This window comes from Protopterus annectens, chromosome 2.part2 (genome assembly GCF_019279795.1).
Source record: "Protopterus annectens isolate FY-2018-M chromosome 2.part2, PAN1.0, whole genome shotgun sequence".
Taxonomy (NCBI): domain Eukaryota; kingdom Metazoa; phylum Chordata; order Ceratodontiformes; family Protopteridae; genus Protopterus; species Protopterus annectens.
This window is the reverse complement of record NC_056730.1, coordinates 395,263,610-395,284,830: the sequence shown is the minus strand read 5'-3', so window position 1 is coordinate 395,284,830 and position 21,221 is coordinate 395,263,610. Positions and strand designations below refer to the sequence as shown.

Sequence of the window (21,221 nt, the reverse complement as noted above, 5' to 3'; positions counted from 1 at the left end):
AGGCGACAGTGTCACACACCTCATCAGGCAGTACCCCCACCAAAGAGGAAGACAGTTCAGAAATTAGGTCTCTTTGGAGGTGAGTAAAGTATGCCAGATAATTCAGTGACCAAATGGCAAAGGTCACTGAAGCATAGGTCTGCTTCCCTAATCTGTACATGGTCCTGGACTCCCTGTTTGCAGGATGGACATTGGAACTATCTTCTGCCAGTTCCCTCTTGGTAGCCACCACCATGACCATAGAATCAACTGTTAGCTGCTTGGACCAGTGGGTCTGGTCTTCAGGTGTAGATAAAATTTTGTCCGGCTTCCAGGGGACAGGTTCTACATTGTCCGGAGCCTTCCAGGCATGCTGCACAATTAGTTTAACAAGATCATCTGCTGGTGGGGGTCACCCAGGAAGTAGATGGCCAGGCACGGAAGGCCTATAGAAACACCGATTCCTCAGAAGAAGGGTTAGAGGACTTCCATTCCGCCCGCTGTCTGAGGATTTCGACAATGTCTTTGAATGAAAAGTTGTCTGGGGGAGAACAAGGGGACCCTTCCCCCTTATCACAATCAGTGTCTTCTGTGATAGATTCCTCCGTGGAGTCACGGTGCTTCCTCTTGCACTGTTTCTTCTGGGGTGGTTCTCCAGAGGGATTTTCTAAGGAGGATTCCAGAGAAGGGGTTCCCTTCACAATGGGTTCTGGTGACTCCTGTGCCCAGGGACCCAACACACTGGATTGGGAGAGGTGCATGCTAGGGGAGGTTTCTGATACTGGTGTCCTAGGTGCTGGTTGTGAGCCTTCAGAGCGAAGACCCTTTCCATCACCTGTACAGCAGATGCACTCGAACCCACCTCCAGTTGAGGGGTTCCGAGAGAACTGGAAGTCATTGGAACCATGGACACAGATGGTGCCAATGAGAAAATAGGCACCAGGTTAGGTACCAAGGTACAGACAGCCCAAGCACCACTCTGAGAAAGCATCGTATCCATTGTAGCTGATGCTGCAAGGGTGGTTGGCGCCGACAGGGGAAGCACTGCTGTCAGAGCTGAGACAGTATGTACCGAAGTGGGTGCTGGGGGAGGATAAGCAGGGGAAGATGAGATAAAAGTTTCCGAGCCAGGAGAGATGGAAGGTCTAGCTGGAAAGGGCAATCCCCTACCTACCAGAAGCTGGTCCACAACCCACACTAGGTTTAGCTCAGAAAAACTCCTAGTGGATCTAAAAGAGGCTGCAGAAGGGGAATCAGATCTTTCTAGAAAGGGGCTAAACCTCTGCCCCAAGAAAGGGTCATAAGTAGGAGAATATCTTGTCCTTGGCAGGTAATCAAATTTTAAAGCTGATGGAGCTGAAGAAACTGTTGGCACCGTGGCCAGGGATGGTGCCAAGGCATGTAGAGTCATCGAAGCCCATGGAGCTGAAGAAGCTGTCGGCACCATGAACGGGGATGGTGCCAAGGCATGTACAGTCATTGGAGCTCATGGAGCTGAGGAAACTGTCAGCACCATGGACAGGGATGGTGCCAAGGCATGTACAGTCATCGGAACTGATGTAGGAGCCAAAGATGGCATCGAAGTCAGTGGTGCTGTGTTTGGAACCGAGACAGGAGTGAATACCACGGTCCGCATTGAGGGAGAGGACACAGATCCTGGTGCCGAAGAGGTCTGCACCATGGCCGCCAGTGAAGCACAGAGCCAACTCGGTTCCATAACTGATGGAGATGCAGGAACTGAGTGACTCAGTTTTTCCTTATATTTCTTGGTCTTAGGAGGGGGTGAGACCTCCAACCCAGATAGCAACTCCGAGAAAGGCGTCTTGAGTAAACCTTTTAAAATAAGTTTATTCTTATGTTCTGCTATTGTCCAATTGGTAAAGCTAGCACAAATTTCACAGTCAGCTTTAATATGACCCACACCCAAACAGTAGACATAACGGACATGTGTATCTGAGTTAGGCATCTTATGTCCACACTTGTCACAACTGTTTAAAACCAAACTTAGCTTTGTCTGACATGGTAAGGAAACAATGCTATCCTACAGAAAAAAAAATTAAGGAAGAAATACCAGTGAAGTTATGTTAAGGAATACCATTAGTAAAAAGGGGCCTGTCAAAGACAGGAGAGAGAGAGAGACAGTAATAAAAAGGGTAAAACATTAAATTACCATGAAAAAGGGTAGGAAATAGGCCTAGGTTATAGGCGACAGTGAGAAAAGGCTAACAACTAAAAATGCTGTAATTCAGAAGAAAACCTCTCATAAAAACAACAAATTACTACTTAGCTTTGAGAGAGATGGCTAACACACCTGACTAGAAACACAGCAAACAAGATCTGGAGTATCTAGGAGAGGGCCATTGTGGGTAGGTTCTTAGCTGAGAGTTTTTAGCTTGCATGAGCTGGGAAATGGCCGTATCGGTTTCCGAGGACTGAACCGAGGTCCTAACAGTAACAGTAAGGAATGAATAAAGATTTACAACATCAGATCAGTCATTTCCATGCAGGAATAAGCTATTCCTGCATGGAACCTTACTGAATCCCAGAGTGAATGTTTTAACTCGCAAATAAATGATGCTGCTTTAAACAGAAATAACATCTGTTTTTTGACCTACTAAGACAGCTTTGTAAAACCATATTCAGTGAAGAAAAGGCCTTGATTTGCAGAAGCCTGGTTGATACTGTACTGTTGCAATAAAGAATGCATGGAGTTAAAAGTAGAAAAACATATATTTATTTAAATACATTACTAAAACGTACAATATGGAGCGGGCAGAAAGGTATATTTTAGAGCATCTACTCAGGATAGTCAGATAGGCAACATAAAATAAACCAGAAATGTTACCAAACATTTTCAGCGTCAAGAAGATGAAGTCAAACGGTAGTTAACTGTACATCTGGAGCACTGTAAAAGCTCATCTTCCATTAGAAGTCCCATTCCAAGGTAATGCCATTGCTGTGTAAGGGCTGGATTCGCAAAGAATGGTGCCGTTGGAGTCTTTCATTATATTAAGTAATAGCATCAACATTCCACTAAGCATAAAAGTTTTCCACTGCAACAAAAGAAGACACCAGGAGCATTGTAAAATGCCATCACTACTGTGCATTATAGTAACCATAATGTTTGTACATATGGTAGTAGTGATCTCAGATGTCTCATGCACATAATAACAACTACACATATGTGTATTATATACTTCAAAAGAAATAGTTCATAAAATGACAACTGATACATAGTTGGTGATATGGCAAGGCAATGACAGTTTCATTTTCAGTACTGTGGCATTTCTGTTAACACACACAGGCAGACGTGTGTGTGTGTGTGTGTGTGTGTGTGTGTGTGTGTGTGTGTGTGTGTGTGTGCATGTATGCGTGTGTGTGTGTGTATACATGTCTGTCTGTGACCACACATGTGTAGGCATATATCTTTACACATGCCTATTAATTACCTGAAGCTTAGACTTAACAACAAATGTTACTATTTTGAAGAAAACATTCCTGATGCACCTATATAAAAGTATGCCTGTTCACAGCACTGCAGAGGGGTGGGTGAGGAACTACAGTCCCAGACCCCTTATTCTTCCTTCTAGGTTACAACTCATCAACACATTGGCAGAGAACAGAAAATGCATACATTTCTCTACACTGTTGATTTCAGCACTGCAAGACCTTTTCTTATAAATCCTCTATCTAGCCTCCCTTATGGCTCTTATAAATAGATAAACACGGATGTAGCCAGGCATGTATATTATGGCATACACCTTAAAATGTTCTGTGCAATGAGATGTGATGTAATATAATTAAAAAAAATCTGGCATATTTGTAACAGTTTATAGTTACATATACTTTTTTCAGAAAGTCTGGATGTCTAACTTAAGCCTATCATTTTCTTTTTAATTTTTTTTTCAGTAATGAATATTCTTGGTCGGGGGGGGTGCTATACTTGTAGGGAAGGTGCTACATACTGGAAGCTGTATTTGTATATTTCAAAAATCCATCTTGTGGGTGAATATTTCCAGTAACCAATACATTTATCTTCTTGACTTTAATCATTATTTTAAATTAAGTGGATTTGGGATTCCCCATATTTGGTGTGATAATTCAAGCCATTTTGCTCCCCTTTGAGCAATGCAAACCATAAATTTTGTAGTAACTACATTGGTTTTGAAATTCAAGTAAGAAATTGTTAAATATTTTTTTTATTAAAAATATAGCCATACATAATTTCATTGAGAATATATCCTGGGGGGGTTGAAAGGTATTTGACTCCTTAGACTAATACAATGTAGCCAGGTCATGAATTCATTTTCAGTGACATTATAAACTGACATGGATTATTGGCCTTTTCTTAATGCACACCTGGAACATTATCACACATGCCTAAAATTTTTGAAAGACCTACAAAAATATTAGAAGTACTTTTGTATGTATACAGATTTAATGTAGTCTAGTAACACTCTTCAGAACAGTTTCCCAATTCACTATATTTTTTGTTTGTGCATGTATCTGCGTAGTAATTTGTAACAGAGTAAACAGCAATCAGTGTTAAGCTCTTCAGCTTTGCATTATTTTTAATATTCAGTGTACAATGGTTTATTTCACCTACTTAACAGCCCTGAGTATGTTCTTACTCGAAGAAAACAACAGTGAATGAAATCTGACTACTTCTAAAGTAAGAGATTTAATACACTAAGTGATCTGTTTCAAACACTGGTACTGACACTTGTTCCTTTTTTAATAGTAATATAAGGTACTTGGTAGAAAATAATATATCTTTGGAGAACATATTCAGTATTTAGAAAGCACTTGTCCAAGCTCAACTTCTACAACTATCTGCAAAAACTATGTAAGAATGCCAGCAATGTGCTATTTGAAAAGAATCATCACTTACTATTTGCTGTCTTTCACACACGAGAGCACAGTACCATATTTTACTGAATCAGGAAAACATTTTTTCTTCCTATACTTTTCTAAACACCTGATTAAGTTCCAAAGTCAGCTGTTTTACTTTCTTAACCTGTGTTTAGAAAATGTATCTTTCTGGAAAAAAATCTGAGTTTTTCTTTTACTGTTTGTCATATTTAATCATTTGCACTACATAAAAAGATAATAAACACTCCAAAATGCTCATGAAGAAAAATGTGGCTTCTGTTCTATTTCCTCCCTGAAGCATGGTTGATGTTTTTCTCTAATTTCATTTCCCCACCCTGTCATTTTTGCTGACATTTCACTTTTAGTGAATGAGATTCGGACATAATGCTAGCCACTTTGGGTCAGGTTCCATTTCTTCTTTATCTTCAGAGGTGGTGCCACTGTTGCAATAAACTTGACTTAAAGCTAAACTTAGAATTTCTTTCTTTTCTTTGTAAAATCTCAGTTCTCTGCCAGCCTTTCTGGCTTCCTCCAGTTCCCTGAGTGCAACCTGAAGCTCTTGAGAAACAGCACCTGGCATTTTCCTCTCCTTAGTAATCCAGTCCAGAGCCATGTGACTTCTCATGCACTCATCTAAGGGATGCTGGGAATAGTAGGATATTACTTCCTGTAAAAAATACATATGGCTTAAGTTATATAAGAGCATAGTAGAGTAAATATTCAAACAGTGCAGCTTTGAACTTTAGCTATTAGGGAATTGTTAATAGATGCAATGGAATTACATCTCATATACTTCTAATCCTGTAAGGTAATACGCATGAAATGTTCTTATGGTACTTAAATTCTGTTGCAGTTTAAACAAAATTACAAGAGCATTTTAAACTTGTGATCATGTATTACAACTGGTTTGAAAATATTGCATTCCATTCACAGTCATTAATCACTACACAGGTTTACTGTCAAAAAAGAATTAAAAGTATCCCCTGTCTAGCAAGAAACATTTTGCATATGACTGGCTATGGTATTTCTTTTACAGTAAAATAAATACAGACGTCTCATATTTGTGTTAGCATACTGTCATTGTGTTAGCATACAGTTGTATGCTGTACCAATAAAAAAACGCATTAATTCTTGGTACAGAATACAACTAAAGAAATATCCAGTTCAATGCTGTAGCAATGTATGAATGACTAGGACAATATTGAATCATTTTTGTTATGTGCATCAACAAATATGTCAACAGAAGGGACATGATATTTGAAAACATGCTGTAAGCACAGAACTAGGTAACATATAGTTATACTTAATTAGCTCCATGACAAAATTGGTCTTTTGACTCTGCATCTGTAGTTGTACTCCATCTGATCTTTAAGTTTACAATGCTGATGTACGCCTCTTATAAATATCTTTTATGAACCTGTACAGGTTTACTATTCATGCAGTCATTTTTTTGTTAATCAGTTCTTGCCTTCTTCAGTCATATATTTCTATAAATCAGTCTTTAGTTCTCTACTTAAGCCTATACACATTACAGCAATGAACAATAAATCCCAATGATAAAAAATAAAACTCCAGGCATTATAATAAATAATAAACCATTAGACAGAAACTAACTAAATAAATAAATAAAGCCCCCAAACCTATAACATTAGGACTGTAACCCAACCAAAAACTTGTGTAAACAGGTATATGTTTTATGGCCTTTTTAACTCATTTAGTGCGCTAGCCGATTTACAGCATTTATAGCATTTACTGTCTGTTTTTTTCCTTATCTCTGTAATAAAACAAAAAAATCTTTTGTTTTCCCGCCTTACTGAACTAGAGTAGTCCAGTTTCAGAGTTGCTGATCCCTGGGCTTTGTTTTTAGTTCCTGTTACTGATCCATTGCCTTATTAGGAAGGAGGGAAGTTTCTTTGCTTACCAGTGGGAGTGGGAAGCACTGAGCGGCCTTTTTGTCCGATTTGGTGAAGTTTCAGCCAGAAACCAGTAGTCCATTGGTCGTTTTGGGCCAATTCCTAGCTCCCTTCAGCCCCCTGCTATAAAACACGCTAAACGTGCGTTAAGCCGATTTAGCGGAGTTGCCACTGTTGCACACAAGAGCAGCGGTTACACAAGGTTAAACTATTCGGGCCATCTAAATTCCACTCTTCAAATTTTCCCTTAGAACTACCTTCCTCGAGCTGTACTGCTGATCTAACCAGCATATCCTATAACTGAAAAGTTCATCTCTACTTGATTCCCAAGTAGACTGTTCTCTATCTGTAAAGCCTAGCACTTACTCCTACAGTACTTGCACCTTGATAAAGCACTCTTATTATAGATAGTACCCCACCAGCCTAAAACCCACTTCCCCGAGTCCTTTGAAAGTCTCTTTATCTACTACTTCTAGTATGTCGAGGGATCAGTTGCTAGTGTCCTCTCCAGCTCAACTGGTGAACCTGGGAATATTGAGGCAATGTTACAATTGCCTCATGTACACAGACAATCCTCTCCTTCTCCCACAAAACACAAATACATGCGAGAGATGCAACTATACGGCCAAACTGGAGGCTGAGCTCTCTCAACATAGGACTGGCAAGATCAGACAGGAGGAGAAGGTAACCACACACAGTACATACCCAGTCACACATGGTACCATCACAACTTCAAATCATACACATACTCACACAAAGACATACTCGGCGGCCCTGATCAAAAATTTACCAAAACAGCAGAGGCCACCAAAGCAGACACCCAAACAACTACCACCTCACGACCCAACACATGCAACACATAGACCACACAGTCAGAGTGTCAAACAGTCACAGCCCTTAAGGCCAAACAAAATGCCAGACACACTTGTTATTGGTGATTCCATAGTCAGACACACTGACGTCCTGCTCACCAGACTGAGTAAGGAGAAGGTCACAGTAAGCTGCCTGTCGGGCGCTAGAATCCGCCACATAACGCAAGCACTCAGGTCTCTCAACAGCAGGTACAAGTACGACTCAGTCATTGTCCACGCTGGTGTCAACGACCTGAGCCGTACCTCCTTGGACTACATGAAAAGGGACATCGAGGAGCTCTCTGATTATGTAGCCCAGGCAGGTATGACCCTGACCTTGAGCAGTATCCTTCCTTCACCTAGAATGATGCCACAATACAGTGATAAGATGATCAGCTTTAATAATTGGCTTAAATTCTGGTGTCATTCAAAGGGGATCCAATGTCTGTCTGCCTGGGATGACATGCTGGACAAGCCACGCTGCTTCGCAAGGGACGGCTTGCACCTGTCACCCCTGGGCTTCCGAATATTGGCAAAGGCTCTTGCCGCCCCATAGTGCCTTTTTAGGCAAGGCTCAAATTCTAAACCTACCACCCTAGAACACCAAAAGGAAAAAACTAAGGGTAATGCTGCTCAATGCCAGAAGTCTCAATCTCAAGATGCACGCACTCGAGGCCCTTCTCAATATGGAGAAACATTTTTTGAAATTTGGTCCCCCCCGGGGTAAGCTATTCCTGCATGGAACTCCCCAGAGTGAATGTTTTAACTACTTAAATAACAATAATGCTGCTTTAAACAGAAATAACATCTGTTTTTTGACCTACTAAGACAGCTTTGTAAAACCATATTCAGTGAAGAAAAGGCCTTGATTTGCAGAAGCCTGGTTGATACTGTACTGTTGCAATAAAGAATGCATGGAGTTAAAGTGTGAAAAACATATATTTATTTAAATACATTACTAAAACGTACAATATGGAGCGGGCAGAAAGGTATATTTTAGAGCATCTACTCAGGATAGTCAGATAGGCAACATAAAATAAACCAGAAATGTTACCAAACATTTTCAGCGTCAAGAAGTATGAAGTCAAGCAGTGAAGTTAACTGTACATCTGAGAGCACTGTAAAGCTCATCTTCCATTAGAAGTCCCATTCCAAGGTAATGCCATTGCTGTGTAAGGGCTGGATTAATAAAGAATGGTGCCGTTGGAGTCTTTCATTATATTAAGTAATAGCATCAACATTCCACTAAGCATAAAAGTTTTCCACTGCAACAAAAGAAGACACCAGGAGCATTGTAAAATGCCATCACTACTGTGCATTATAGTAACCATAATGTTTGTACATATGATAATAGTGATCTCAGATAACTCATGCACATAATAACAACTACACATATGTGTATTATATACTTCAAAAGAAATAGTTCATAAAATGACAACTGATACATAGTTGGTGATATGGCAAGGCAATGACAGTTTCATTTTCAGTACTGTGGCATTTCTGTTAACACACAGACAGACGTGTGTGTTTGTGTGTGTGTGTGTGTGTGTGTGTGTGTGTGTGTGCATGTATGCGTGTGTGTGTTATTATTAATACATGTCTGTCTGTGACCACACATGTGTAGGCATATATCTTTACACATGCCTATTAATTACCTGAAGCTTAGACTTAACAACAAATGTTACTAATTTGAAGAAAACATTCCTGATGCACCTATATAAAAGTATGCCTGTTCACAGCACTGCAGAGGGGTGGGTGAGGAACTACAGTCCCAGACCCCTTATTCTTCCTTCTAGGTTACAACTCAACACATTGGCAAAGAACAGAAAATGCATACATTTCTCTACACTGTTGATTTCAACACTGCAAGACCTTTTCTTATAAATCCTCTATCTAGCCTCCCTTATGGCTCTTATAAATAGATAAACACGGATGTAGCCAGGCATGTATATTATGGCATACACCTTAAAATGTTCTGTGCAATGAGATGTTATGTAATATAATTAAAAAAAATCTGGCATATTTGTAACAGTTTATAGTTACATATACTTTTTTCAGAAAGTCTGGATGTCTAACTTAAGCCTATCATTTTCTTTTTAATTTTTTTTTCAGTAATGAATATTCTTGGTCGGGGGGGGTGCTATACTTGTAGGGAAGGTGTTACATACTGGAAGCTGTATTTGTATATTTCAAAAATCCATCTTGTGGGTGAATATTTCCAGTAACCAATACATTTATCTTCTTGACTTTAATCATTATTTTAAATTAAGTGGATTTGGGATTCCCCATATTTGGTGTGATAATTCAAGCCATTTTGCTCCCCTTTGAACAATGCAAACCATAAATTTTGTAGTAACTACATTGGTTTTGAAATTCAAGTAAGAAATTGTTAAATATTTTTTATTAAAATATAGCCATACATAATTTCATTGAGAATATATCCTGGGGGGGTTGAAAGGTATTTGACTCCTTAGACTAATACAATGTAGCCAGGTCATGAATTCATTTTCAGTGACATTATAAACTGACATGGATTATTGGCCTTTTCTTAATGCACACCTGGAACATTATCACACATGCCTAAAATTTTGAAAGACCTACAAAATATTAGAAGTACTTGTATGTATACAGATTTAATGTAGTCTAGTAACACTCTTCAGAACAGTTTCCCAATTCACTATATTTTTTGTTTGTGCATGTATCTGCGTAGTAATTTGTAACAGAGTAAACAGCAATCAGTGTTAAGCTCTTCAGCTTTGCATTATTTTTAATATTCAGTGTACAATGGTTTATTTCACCTACTTAACAGCCCTGAGTATGTTCTTACTCGAAGAAAACAACAGTGAATGAAATCTGACTACTTCTAAAGTAAGAGATTTAATACACAAAGTGATCTGTTTCAAACACTGGTACTGACACTTGTTCCTTTCTTAATAGTAATATAAGGTACTTGGTAGAAAATAATATATCTTTGGAGAACATATTCAGTATTTAGAAAGCACTTGTCCAAGCTCAACCTCTACAACTATCTGCAAAAACTATGTAAGAATGCCAGCAATGTGCTATTTGAAAAGAATCATCACTTACTATTTGCTGTCTTTCACACACGAGAGCACAGTACCATATTTTACTGAATCAGGAAAACATTTTTTCTTCCTATACTTTTCTAAACACCTGATTAAGTTCCAAAGTCAGCTGTTTTACTTTCTTAACCTGTGTTTAGAAAATGTATCTTTCTGGAAAAAAATCTGAGTTTTTCTTTTACTGTTTGTCATATTTAATCATTTGCACTACATAAAAAGATAATAAACACTCCAAAATGCTCATGAAGAAAAATGTGGCTTCTGTTCTATTTCCTCCCTGAAGCATGGTTGATGTTTTTCTCTAATTTCATTTCCCCACCTATTCATTTTTGCTGACATTTCACTTTTAGTGAATGAGATTCGGACATAATGCTAGCCACTTTGGGTCAGGTTCCATTTCTTCTTTATCTTCAGAGGTGGTGCCACTGTTGCAATAAACTTGGCTTAAAGCTAAACTTAGAATTTCTTTCTTTTCTTTGTAAAATCTCAGTTCTCTGCCAGCCTTTCTGGCTTCCTCCAGTTCCCTGAGTGCAACCTGAAGCTCTTGAGAAACAGCACCTGGCATTTTCCTCTCCTTAGTAATCCAGTCCAGAGCCATGTGACTTCTCATGCACTCATCTAAGGGATGCTGGGAATAGTAGGATATTACTTCCTGTAAAAAATACATATGGCTTAAGTTATATAAGAGCATAGTAGAGTAAATATTCAAACAGTGCAGCTTTTAACTTTAGCTATTAGGGAATTGTTAATAGATGCAATGGAATTACATCTCATATACTTCTAATCCTGCAGGGTAATACGCATGAAATGTTCTTATGGTACTTAAATTCTGTTGCAGTTTAAACAAAATTACAAGAGCATTTTAAACTTGTGATCATGTATCACAACTGGTTTGAAAATATTGCATTCCATTCACAGTCATTAATCACTACACAGGTTTACTGTCAAAAAAGAATTAAAAGTATCCCCTGTCTAGCAAGAAACATTTTGCATATGACTGGCTATGGTATTTCTTTTACAGTAAAATAAATACAGATGTCTCATATTTGTGTTAGCATACTGTCATTGTGTTAGCATACAGTTGTATGCTGTACCAAGAAAAAAACGCATTAATTCTTGGTACAGAATACAACTAAAGAAATATCCAGTTCAATGCTGTAGCAATGTATAAATGACTAGGACAATATTGAATCATTTTGTTATGTGCATCAACAAATATGTCAACAGAAGGGACATGATATTTGAAAACATGCTGTAAGCACAGAACTAGGTAACATTTAGTTATACTTAATTAGCTCCATGACAAAAATGGTCTTTTGACTCTGCATCTGTAGTTGTACTCCATCTGATCTTTAAGTTTACAATGCTGATGTACGCCTCTTATAAATATCTTTTATGAACCTGTACAGGTTTACTATTCATGCAGTCATTTTTTTGTTAATCAGTTATTGCCTTCTTCAGTCATATATTTCTATAAATCAATCTTTAGTTCTGTACTTAAGCCTATACACATTACAGTAATGAATAATAAATCCCAATGATAAAAAATAAAACTCCAGGCATTATAATAAATAATAAACCATTAGACAGAAACTAACTAAATAAATAAATAAAGCCCCCAAACCTATAACATTAGGACTGTAACCCAACCAAAAACTTGTGTAAACAGGTATATGTTTTATGGCCTTTTTAACTCATTTATACCTATGTGGTGTGGAATGTTACATCTCTAGCAGCCTATTGCATTCCACAGCATTTTCTGAAAAATAAACTTAAAAAAATAAGATACACAAATGTAAATATTTTGTGAACAATAAAACCTATTAAAACCATAGAAATAATAATGTCATGAGTAAGAAGTATTCTTTACAGTGACAATAGTCAGCGTATTTACAGTCTTTCCATGTACATTGTAATGCATTATAATGCACACAAACTCCACATTATACTTTTTGTTAAACTTTCACAAATTGTCATAGCTTGGAAACTATGCTAACTAGACATGCATTGATAGAACAATTTTGTTAACCAAACATAAGGCTTTACATGAAAACATAAGATTTTTGTGTCAGAATATTTAGCTGCTGGTCATTTTTTGAGGATATATTTGACCTCATTATTTGAGAAACTTGAAACCTGACATTCTGATTCCAAAATAAATCAGTAATCTTTGCAGATTTGCTTTCTAGTTTAGAGTTTCTTCAGCTAATCAGAAATAATGTTACTGGTTTCCCACATATGCCAAACAACTTTCTAAATTAGACTACTAAGCTTGTCAAGTATTGGCAATAAGATCTCGGGCCAGTTATTTTTCAGACTGTGATATCCTCTCTGAGAATTGGCTCTTTATCATCTATGCAAAAGAAATCTTGATAGTTATAGTTTTCAAGAAGCCAGCTCTCTGCCAACAATGTTTGGATAACTACCAGCATACCCCAAATCTTCTTGTTGATGGAAAGGTCATTGAGAAAGTGGTTTGCATGTGCTGTGGAATTCCACAGTGTCTCATGCTGTATCCACTGCTATGATGATGGATACACATATATATCTTACTTTTTCTCTGAACAAGGTGGCTTGTTCTGATTCTCTATGATGTTGTTTGCAGTCTTATCTGGGGACTGTCTTCCGCGTAAATCACCTTCTACTACCAGAGGACGATGTTTTGAACTTAACCTGCTTGAATTATTACAACGGCTTTCACCTTGGATTTACAGAAAATGCCTTTAGGCACATTCAACTAGTACAGAATTCTGAGTTTGGTTGGTTTTACTCATCTCTAAATCTGATCATATTACTCCATGCTGTATAGTTTTGATTGACTTCTGGTTGCCTAGAAAGTTTATACATTTGATACTGACATATTTAACCATGCAGGACTTGATTCACACATATATAGAAGCACTATTTGTGCCCTGCCAGTAGATATTCTATACTCTACTAATAAGGGAGCTGCTAGTGATTCATAGGACTCATCTAGAAACATCTGTCAATCAGTCTTGTGAAATGTGCTACCCTGTGAAGTGAGGTTAAATGCCATCACTAGCTACTTTATCTCACTCAAGCCTGCAATGCTATTTTTGTATACTTCAGGTTCACACTCATAGCTGCATATGGTGTCCAGGCATTTTTTGATCTATCTTCTTAAACCAAGTGACTTATTAACTAATACTAGACAGTCTTAGAAAGTGCAAAGAGTTTTTAACATGGTACTAGGATTGTTAATCTAGAATGCTGTGCAGTAGAGAAATTAACAAATTAATTTTGCCACTTATTCATATTTTCATATGCATTTTTATATTTTCATAACTGAGAGCCCTACATGTTATAGAGGGGTGCTGTGTGAAATACCATGGTGGGAGAGTTGTCATCATCCATTTATATCACATTATAACTGGGATATTGCTAGCTGTTTGCTAATAATTATGAAAATAAACAGTATTTCCATACATACTTAACAGTGGTGGTGCTGCGATAGCATTGTCGCCTCACAATAAGATGTTGATCTGTTCGATTCTCAGCTAGAGCGTCTTCTGTGTGGAGACATGCGTGAATGGGCGTACCTTTGTTGAAGGTTGTGCATCAGGGCTGGCAACTCGGCACGTAAAAATCTACTGCCAATCATTAGCGGACCAGAGTTCCGCTGCAGCGACCCCTAACTGGGAAAAGCCAAAAGACACAACAATAACAACTTAACATTTCAAAAGCCAAGTGTCTTACAAACTGTTGTAAGAATGTTTCCAACTGTAAGTGCTGTTGTGCGACAATTTTGACTATATGTACTTCTTGCCTGCTTAATTACAAGATATGCTTTATGGCTCAGGTTGTGTCAAAAAAGGGCCCACCTGGGATCTCCCATATCCTCTGTTAACACACAGATAAATTAATAGCCTGATGGAGATATCCATATATTCAATAGTTTTTAATGTCAGCTAATGGTGAAATCTTGCACTGCACTTGGTTCACTAGCAGCAAATGTTGAATGATTATAGGTCTTACTGAGCTTATGGAGCACCTGCAGAACCATGTACTGATGCCTACAGCACTATTAATGTAGCAATGCCTACAGCACTACCAATGTAGTGATGCCTACAGCAGAGCAATGTAGTGATGCCTACACCACAGCAATGTAGTGATGCCTACAGCACTATCAATGTAGTGATGCCTACAGTACAGCAATGTAGTCATGCCTACAACACAACAATGTAGTGATGCCTATAGCCCAACAATGTAGTGATGCCTACAGCGCAACCATGTAGTGATGCCTACAGCACAACAATGTAGTGATGCCTACAGAACAACAATGTAGTGATGCCTACAGCACAACAATGTAGTGATGCCTACAGAACAACAATGTAGTGATGCCTACAGCACAAGCATGTAGTGATGCCTACAGCACAACAATGAAGTAATGCCTACAGGATTATCAATGTAGTGATGCCTACAGCACTATCAATGTATTGATGCCTACAGCACAGCAATGTAGTGATGCTTACAGCACTATCAATGTATTGATGCCTACAGCACAACCATGAATTGATGCCTACAGCACAATGTAGTGATGCCTACAGTGCAACCATGTGGTGATGCCTACAGCACTATCAATGTAGTGATGCCTACAGCACAACAATGTAGTGATGCCTTCAGCACTATTAATGTATTGATGCCTACAGCACAACAATGTAGTGATGCCTACAGCACTATCAATGTAGTGATGCCTACAGCACAACGATGTAGTGATGCCTACAGCACTGTTAACTTATTGATACCTACAGCACAACAATGTAGTGATGCCTACAGCACTATGGTTTGACAGGAAGGATTTCCTACATTATTTTTGACAAGAGATGAATGTTGGATAATCTTATTTATATAGCAATGAGCTTCCATTTTTTTTTGTAAACGTGTGGCTGAAAGTTTTTGGAAAAAATAGTACAGTGTCAAGAACAGGTCAAGGTGGTTTCAAGAGATGATATTCTCATCACAATGTCTAGATCATGTATAAACTTAGAAAATATGTGTGTCTTGTCAGCTAGTCCAGTTTGTGGAAGAACAACCTAGCCATTGTTTTCCATTCATTCAAAATCAGCTAGCTATTAGTGAACTATTTGGACAGCTATGCTTGCAAGTTTTTAAATGCACTTGCGTGTGACTGGAGGTCTTTTATTTTGGAAATGAGAATAGTCATCTACAATAGATTAAGGAAAACATTTCCAGTAAAAGTCCTAAAATAATTTGTATGCAGTTGAGACTAATAAGGACTCTGAAGCAGATGATTGTGGAAAACCTGCATGTACTAGATATGAGTCTGATCAGCTATTTTTGCAGGCAATCCTTCCAAAAAATGGTGAGACAGGGCTAAGTCAAAGTTAAAAAATCCTTTCCTTCATTTTTGACTGTTAGGAGTATGTGCTGTACTAAGTCAAATACTTTTGAATTGTCAAAGACTAAGGGCCTGTCATAGAACCATTCATCTATTTTTCTATAGTCTATAGGTTTAGGTAAAGTTGTATGTATGCCATGACCATTTATAAATTAAAATCATTGAATATATATTGCTCTGAATGACATGACGTGATTTGTTGGTGTGCCACTTTTCCCAACAGCTATGGGAAAGAACTTAATATGCTAATGGGATTATAATTCTCTACTGTAGATACTTTATCACCTTATTGATAGAATTTTGCTTTGCTTTAATAAAGCAGGTACTGTGCCAATTCTGATGCTTTTTTTTTGGTCTCTGTGGTCACTGGAAAAACCACATGGTGCATGCTGGTGACAGGTTATGCACCAACTCTTATGTATGGCAATGTGTACTGTTTCAGCAGTGGTTTGCCATGGTAACACTGAATGAATGTAACTCTTGAAAAGGAAAACTTGGCAGTTAGTACAGGGAATTAAAGTTAGAGCTGTTAATGTACTTCTTACAGTAGTCCAGGATATGATTCCCTCATCCTGTACTTGCTTTGTGATTCTGAATTCAATTTCCCAGGCAGGGTATCTGAGTTGTGAATGAAATGACTCCCTGTGTATCAGTCCACTTGTTGTTTGTCTTTCAGCTTTTCCCAGTTAGGGATCACCACAGTGGAACTCCGGTCTGCTAACGATTAATTTGTTAAAAAAAACTCTTTCGGTGCCAAGTTTCACATAATGTAGTAGGAGCTGCCTTGTCAAATTATTTACTATATTAGAGCAGTTGTGTAAGAAAACATGACATATTAAAAGAAGTCTTAAACAAGTCTTGTTCCCCAATAGGAGCACATGACTGTTTTTTTTTTTTTTTTTTGCTCAGAAGCTTGTTTGGCTGTTCTAAAAAAATGTAAGAGTGCTGAGATTCCATGGTTCCACATTATAACTAGGGGATTATAACTGGGTCTCCAATCATAACCTGCTTATTATGTGCTTGAGATATGGATGCCAGGAAATTAACCTCGACAGTCAAGCTTGAGAGGTACGATTCATGTCATCCATATCTCGAACACATAGTAAGGGTTATGATCAGTGAGAGCCAATCATAACTTCTTGTAGTGCATGGAGTCAGTTATAGAAAAAAATGTGTAGGACCACAAAGTGTTTTACCAGGTCTCAAGGCTTTTGAAAACCAATAAAATTCACAGCTACCAAAAAGACAATCAGGCAGAAACAATGTGTTCATCTGAAGAATCAACAGCTTTAAAAGCTGTTAGGCCCTTTATTATGACATACTATTTTGTTTACAGGTGTGATAGAGTGAAGTATATAACAGGTTTCAGAACTGTTTTATCTTCTGCTGCTGTTCTTTACCCATCAGTACTATCAGCTGTTAATCCCCAGACTGAAACCTGATCTTAACAGCTGTTGGGATGCTTAACAAGCCTGTCTTTTAATGGGTCTATATCAGTTTGTTGAATAGTCAGTTCAGTGAATGACTATTTATCAAACACACTTAAGTGAAAATTCATTTTAGAGAAAGATCGTTTCAGCAAATTTTTTCACAGGGAAAAAAACTAGCGGGCCAGCTACCGACTGTAACAAACACTACACATTTTAAAACTCAGCAAAGTGGAGGGCTTCACCCCCCCCCCACATGCCACCTAACTAAATATACCAACTCTGAGATTACACTACAGTGGGGAAAGAGGCAAATTCTTGATGATGGCTAACTACTTCCTTTCCCTGTGAAAAAATTCACTGAAAGGATCATTCAGTAAAATGAGTTTTTGCTTAAGTGAGTTCCATGAATAGTCATTCGCTGAATAGACCATTTGACAAACTGATATAGACCCCTTTTAACTGATATTGGGACATAATTGTGGAGCTCCATGCACTATATTCTTATTTTGCACTGGGGATTTTCTGATGGCATGTGTTCCATAACGGCCTTTGTGTGTGGGGAGGGTTGGCATAATATTTAAAGTCTTACACTCACTGATACAAGAGTACGGGGACTGATTCTGACCTCTGGATATTGACTAGGCTTGTAATAGTCTGCAGACTGATAGTCTAATATTTATCTGCCTATGTACTCTTCATGGTTATTCTTCCATCAATTTTAAAATGTGACTAGGCTCTGTCTTTGCCTAATTTGTCTAAAATAGTTTGTTTGACACTGATACTTATCTAGAGTAGGGTTTTTGGACTGCCTTTCATGTATATAACACTGGCATTTTTTCAGGAGGGTGGTAAGCAGATCATTACTAAGGGTGACAACACCGTCAGTAGTGTGGAGTGTATCCACTCTGTACCATATGAATATCTGGGGTTCCTGTGCAAGAGATCCCACTAGCATTTTCTTAACACGTTTTAATACTTCTCACTTCAGTGGTATTTGTAGGTGACTGATGAGGTTTGCATTTCTAAATAATACAGATGGAAAAGCGATCAGTAATAAATTTACATTTGATACTGCTTTTGTACTTAGTTTCATATCTGATAAATGAATTTCAGGATAAGAGCATTAATTAACATAAAACTAATTGATGGTTTATTATTAACAGTGCATTTCACTATTTGTAGTATGTTAATGCTTATGTATTATATTACATTATTTTAGAGATATTTACTCCCTGATACTCCTTTGCAGATTATTTTATCCAGTATGGATAACATAATTAAAATATAAATAATAATTAAAACTTATCATGTAAGATGCTACTGTGAATGCATTTATAGGTCATCTAATCTAAGCACAGTTCACAAAACTTGGATTTCATTGATCAGAACATATCAAAAGGACTTATTTCCTGGAAACAAGGCAAACCAAGTAAACACCTGCTGAAACTATTGATACATGAAATTTTCCAAAAAAGTAAACGCACGCACACATGTACGTACACACGCGAGCCCGCACAAACGCACACACACACACACACACACACACACAGACACACACACACACACACACACACACACACACACACACACACACACACACACACACAATGTAGGAGTGATTTTGTTGGGGAAGCCCCTAGTATTCCCATAAACCTTAATTAAATATTTTAACTCCAAGGTCATACGACCTTGGAGAAAATAGCAACATCTGTTATCTGCAACCTTCTCTGAGATGGTATGACCTCAGAATTAGAATATTTAAGAAGGGAAGTGTGTTAAAAATATTTACAATATCAGTTTATAGGCTAGCACTTCAGTTCCATGTCTTCACTGTAAGCATTTAATACAAAAAGCAGCAGCAAAGCTTTCAGGTCTACACCCTTCCTCAATGCTAAATACAAAATCAAAAACACGAGTTAAAATAGGAGCCAAGAAAAGTCATGTGATCGCAGCCAGCTGATCAAATGACAACAACATATAAAATCACAAACAGGTTATTTTAAAAAATACAAAATTTAAAAGTAACATAGAAGCACATATAAAAAATAAAAATAAAACACACATAAAAATATTGTTAAGGGACACATATAGAAAATGTTTACAATCAAAATTTACTCTGCTGTAGCCTCAGTAGAATGGGCTTTAAGGTAACAGCAGTATTAAGGCCAGGTGGATGATCAGCAGCTAGCCTCAAAATCCATTCATATTCCTTGACTTCTAAGAAATTATTAATATTACCACCTCTCAGAAACATACGGACCGTGTCTACAACCCTAAATTTAAACCTATGCATGCTACGACAAGATAAAATGTGTTTATAAAGTGCATTCTTATCATTATAGGTTCATAGGTTGGTACTGAGCTATCTGCCCAAAGGCATATATTAGCCCAGCCACATTGTGCGGTATTCACTGCCCCTTTAGTAGTTCCCTAGACCCTTGTACTAGCAGCTAGTATCCTTAGCCCCTATCTAGTAGTGCTGTTGGTGTGATCCCCAGTGTGAACTTTCTGTTACCCATCCACTCATCAAGGTTTCTCTTGAAGAGTGATAGTGAGGGGCTCTGTCTTATGTAGATCAGGACCCTGTTCCATAGTAAGGGAAGTCTATGTGAAGGGAATCTATCCCTCCAGCATGTTCTATTCATTGTTGTGTTGAGGTTTATATCCCTAGAGCGTGTAGCTCGAGTAGATTTGGTTTTGCTAAGATGGAGAATGTTCAACAATTCTGGGTTGGACATGGCTCTGTATGTTAGACAGAGATCGCCTTTGAGAAAGCGGTATGCAACAGAGAACAGTCTTAACTTTTTCAATCGTGCTGCATGGGGCAACTGTTTGAGGCCAGTAATTCTCTTGGTTAGGTACCTCTGTGGTCCCTCCAGTTGCTGGAGATGCCTAGCCAGGTACATTCCAATTGGTGCATTGTACTCAATAATGGGTCTGATGAGGGAAGAGTAGAGGGGCACCATTACATCCTTAGATCTTGATGCAAACCCTTTCATGATCAGATGGGTCACATAGAAGGATTTTCTAACCACTTTGGCAACATGGTTATCAAAGGAAAGCTGGCTATCTACTTGGGTTCCTAGATCCCTTATTTCTTCTTCAGATTTCAGGGGATTACCTCCTATGTTGTAGTTTGCAGGTACTCTGTTTTTTCCTCCTGATCTCAGACTTATGTTCAATAATATGATCTTTTAGTCTTCTTGTGGTCTTTCCTATATAGAATGAAGTACATTGGAGGCAAGTAGCCAAGTAAACCACATTAGTACTAATACAGTTAGCAAACAGCTTAAAGGTGTAGACACGTCCAGTAACAGGGTGGGTGAAAATATCACTGCCTTTACCTAGAATATCATCACAGCAAGTGCAGTCCATACAACAAAATGCACCCACCCTTGTACTAAATTGTGGGATACGTTTACGGCTAAAATCTTTGTAGCACAATCTACTTTTCAAATTTCTCAAGTTCCTATAAGAGAAGAAGGGTTTGGAATCTAACACATTCCTAACATCAGACGATGCCATCAAAATTACCCATTTCTTTTCAACAATGTGCTTAACTGCCTGGGTATTAATATTAAATGTTGTCACATATCTAACTCTAAGTGAACCCCCCCATGTCAGTCTACCTACGCATATATGTATCAGATTCGCTTAGCATACTGAAAGCTGGTTTAAGTGACACAGCCCTATCTCTTGCAATTTTACCCATT

General features: G+C 38.1%; 1 protein-coding gene across 1 annotated transcript in view; it reads right to left on the bottom strand.

Moving 5' to 3' along the window:
* Positions 1 to 10,473: 10,473 nt before the first annotated feature.
* The window catches only part of LIX1 (limb and CNS expressed 1), a 1,193,673-nt gene continuing 1,182,925 nt past the window's right edge, over positions 10,474 to 21,221 (bottom strand). The window contains exon 6 of the mRNA XM_044063916.1: positions 10,474 to 11,350. Within this exon, the coding sequence (XP_043919851.1) occupies positions 11,045 to 11,350 (306 nt within the window). The 3' untranslated portion in view covers positions 10,474 to 11,044. The remainder of the gene's footprint in view (positions 11,351 to 21,221) is intronic.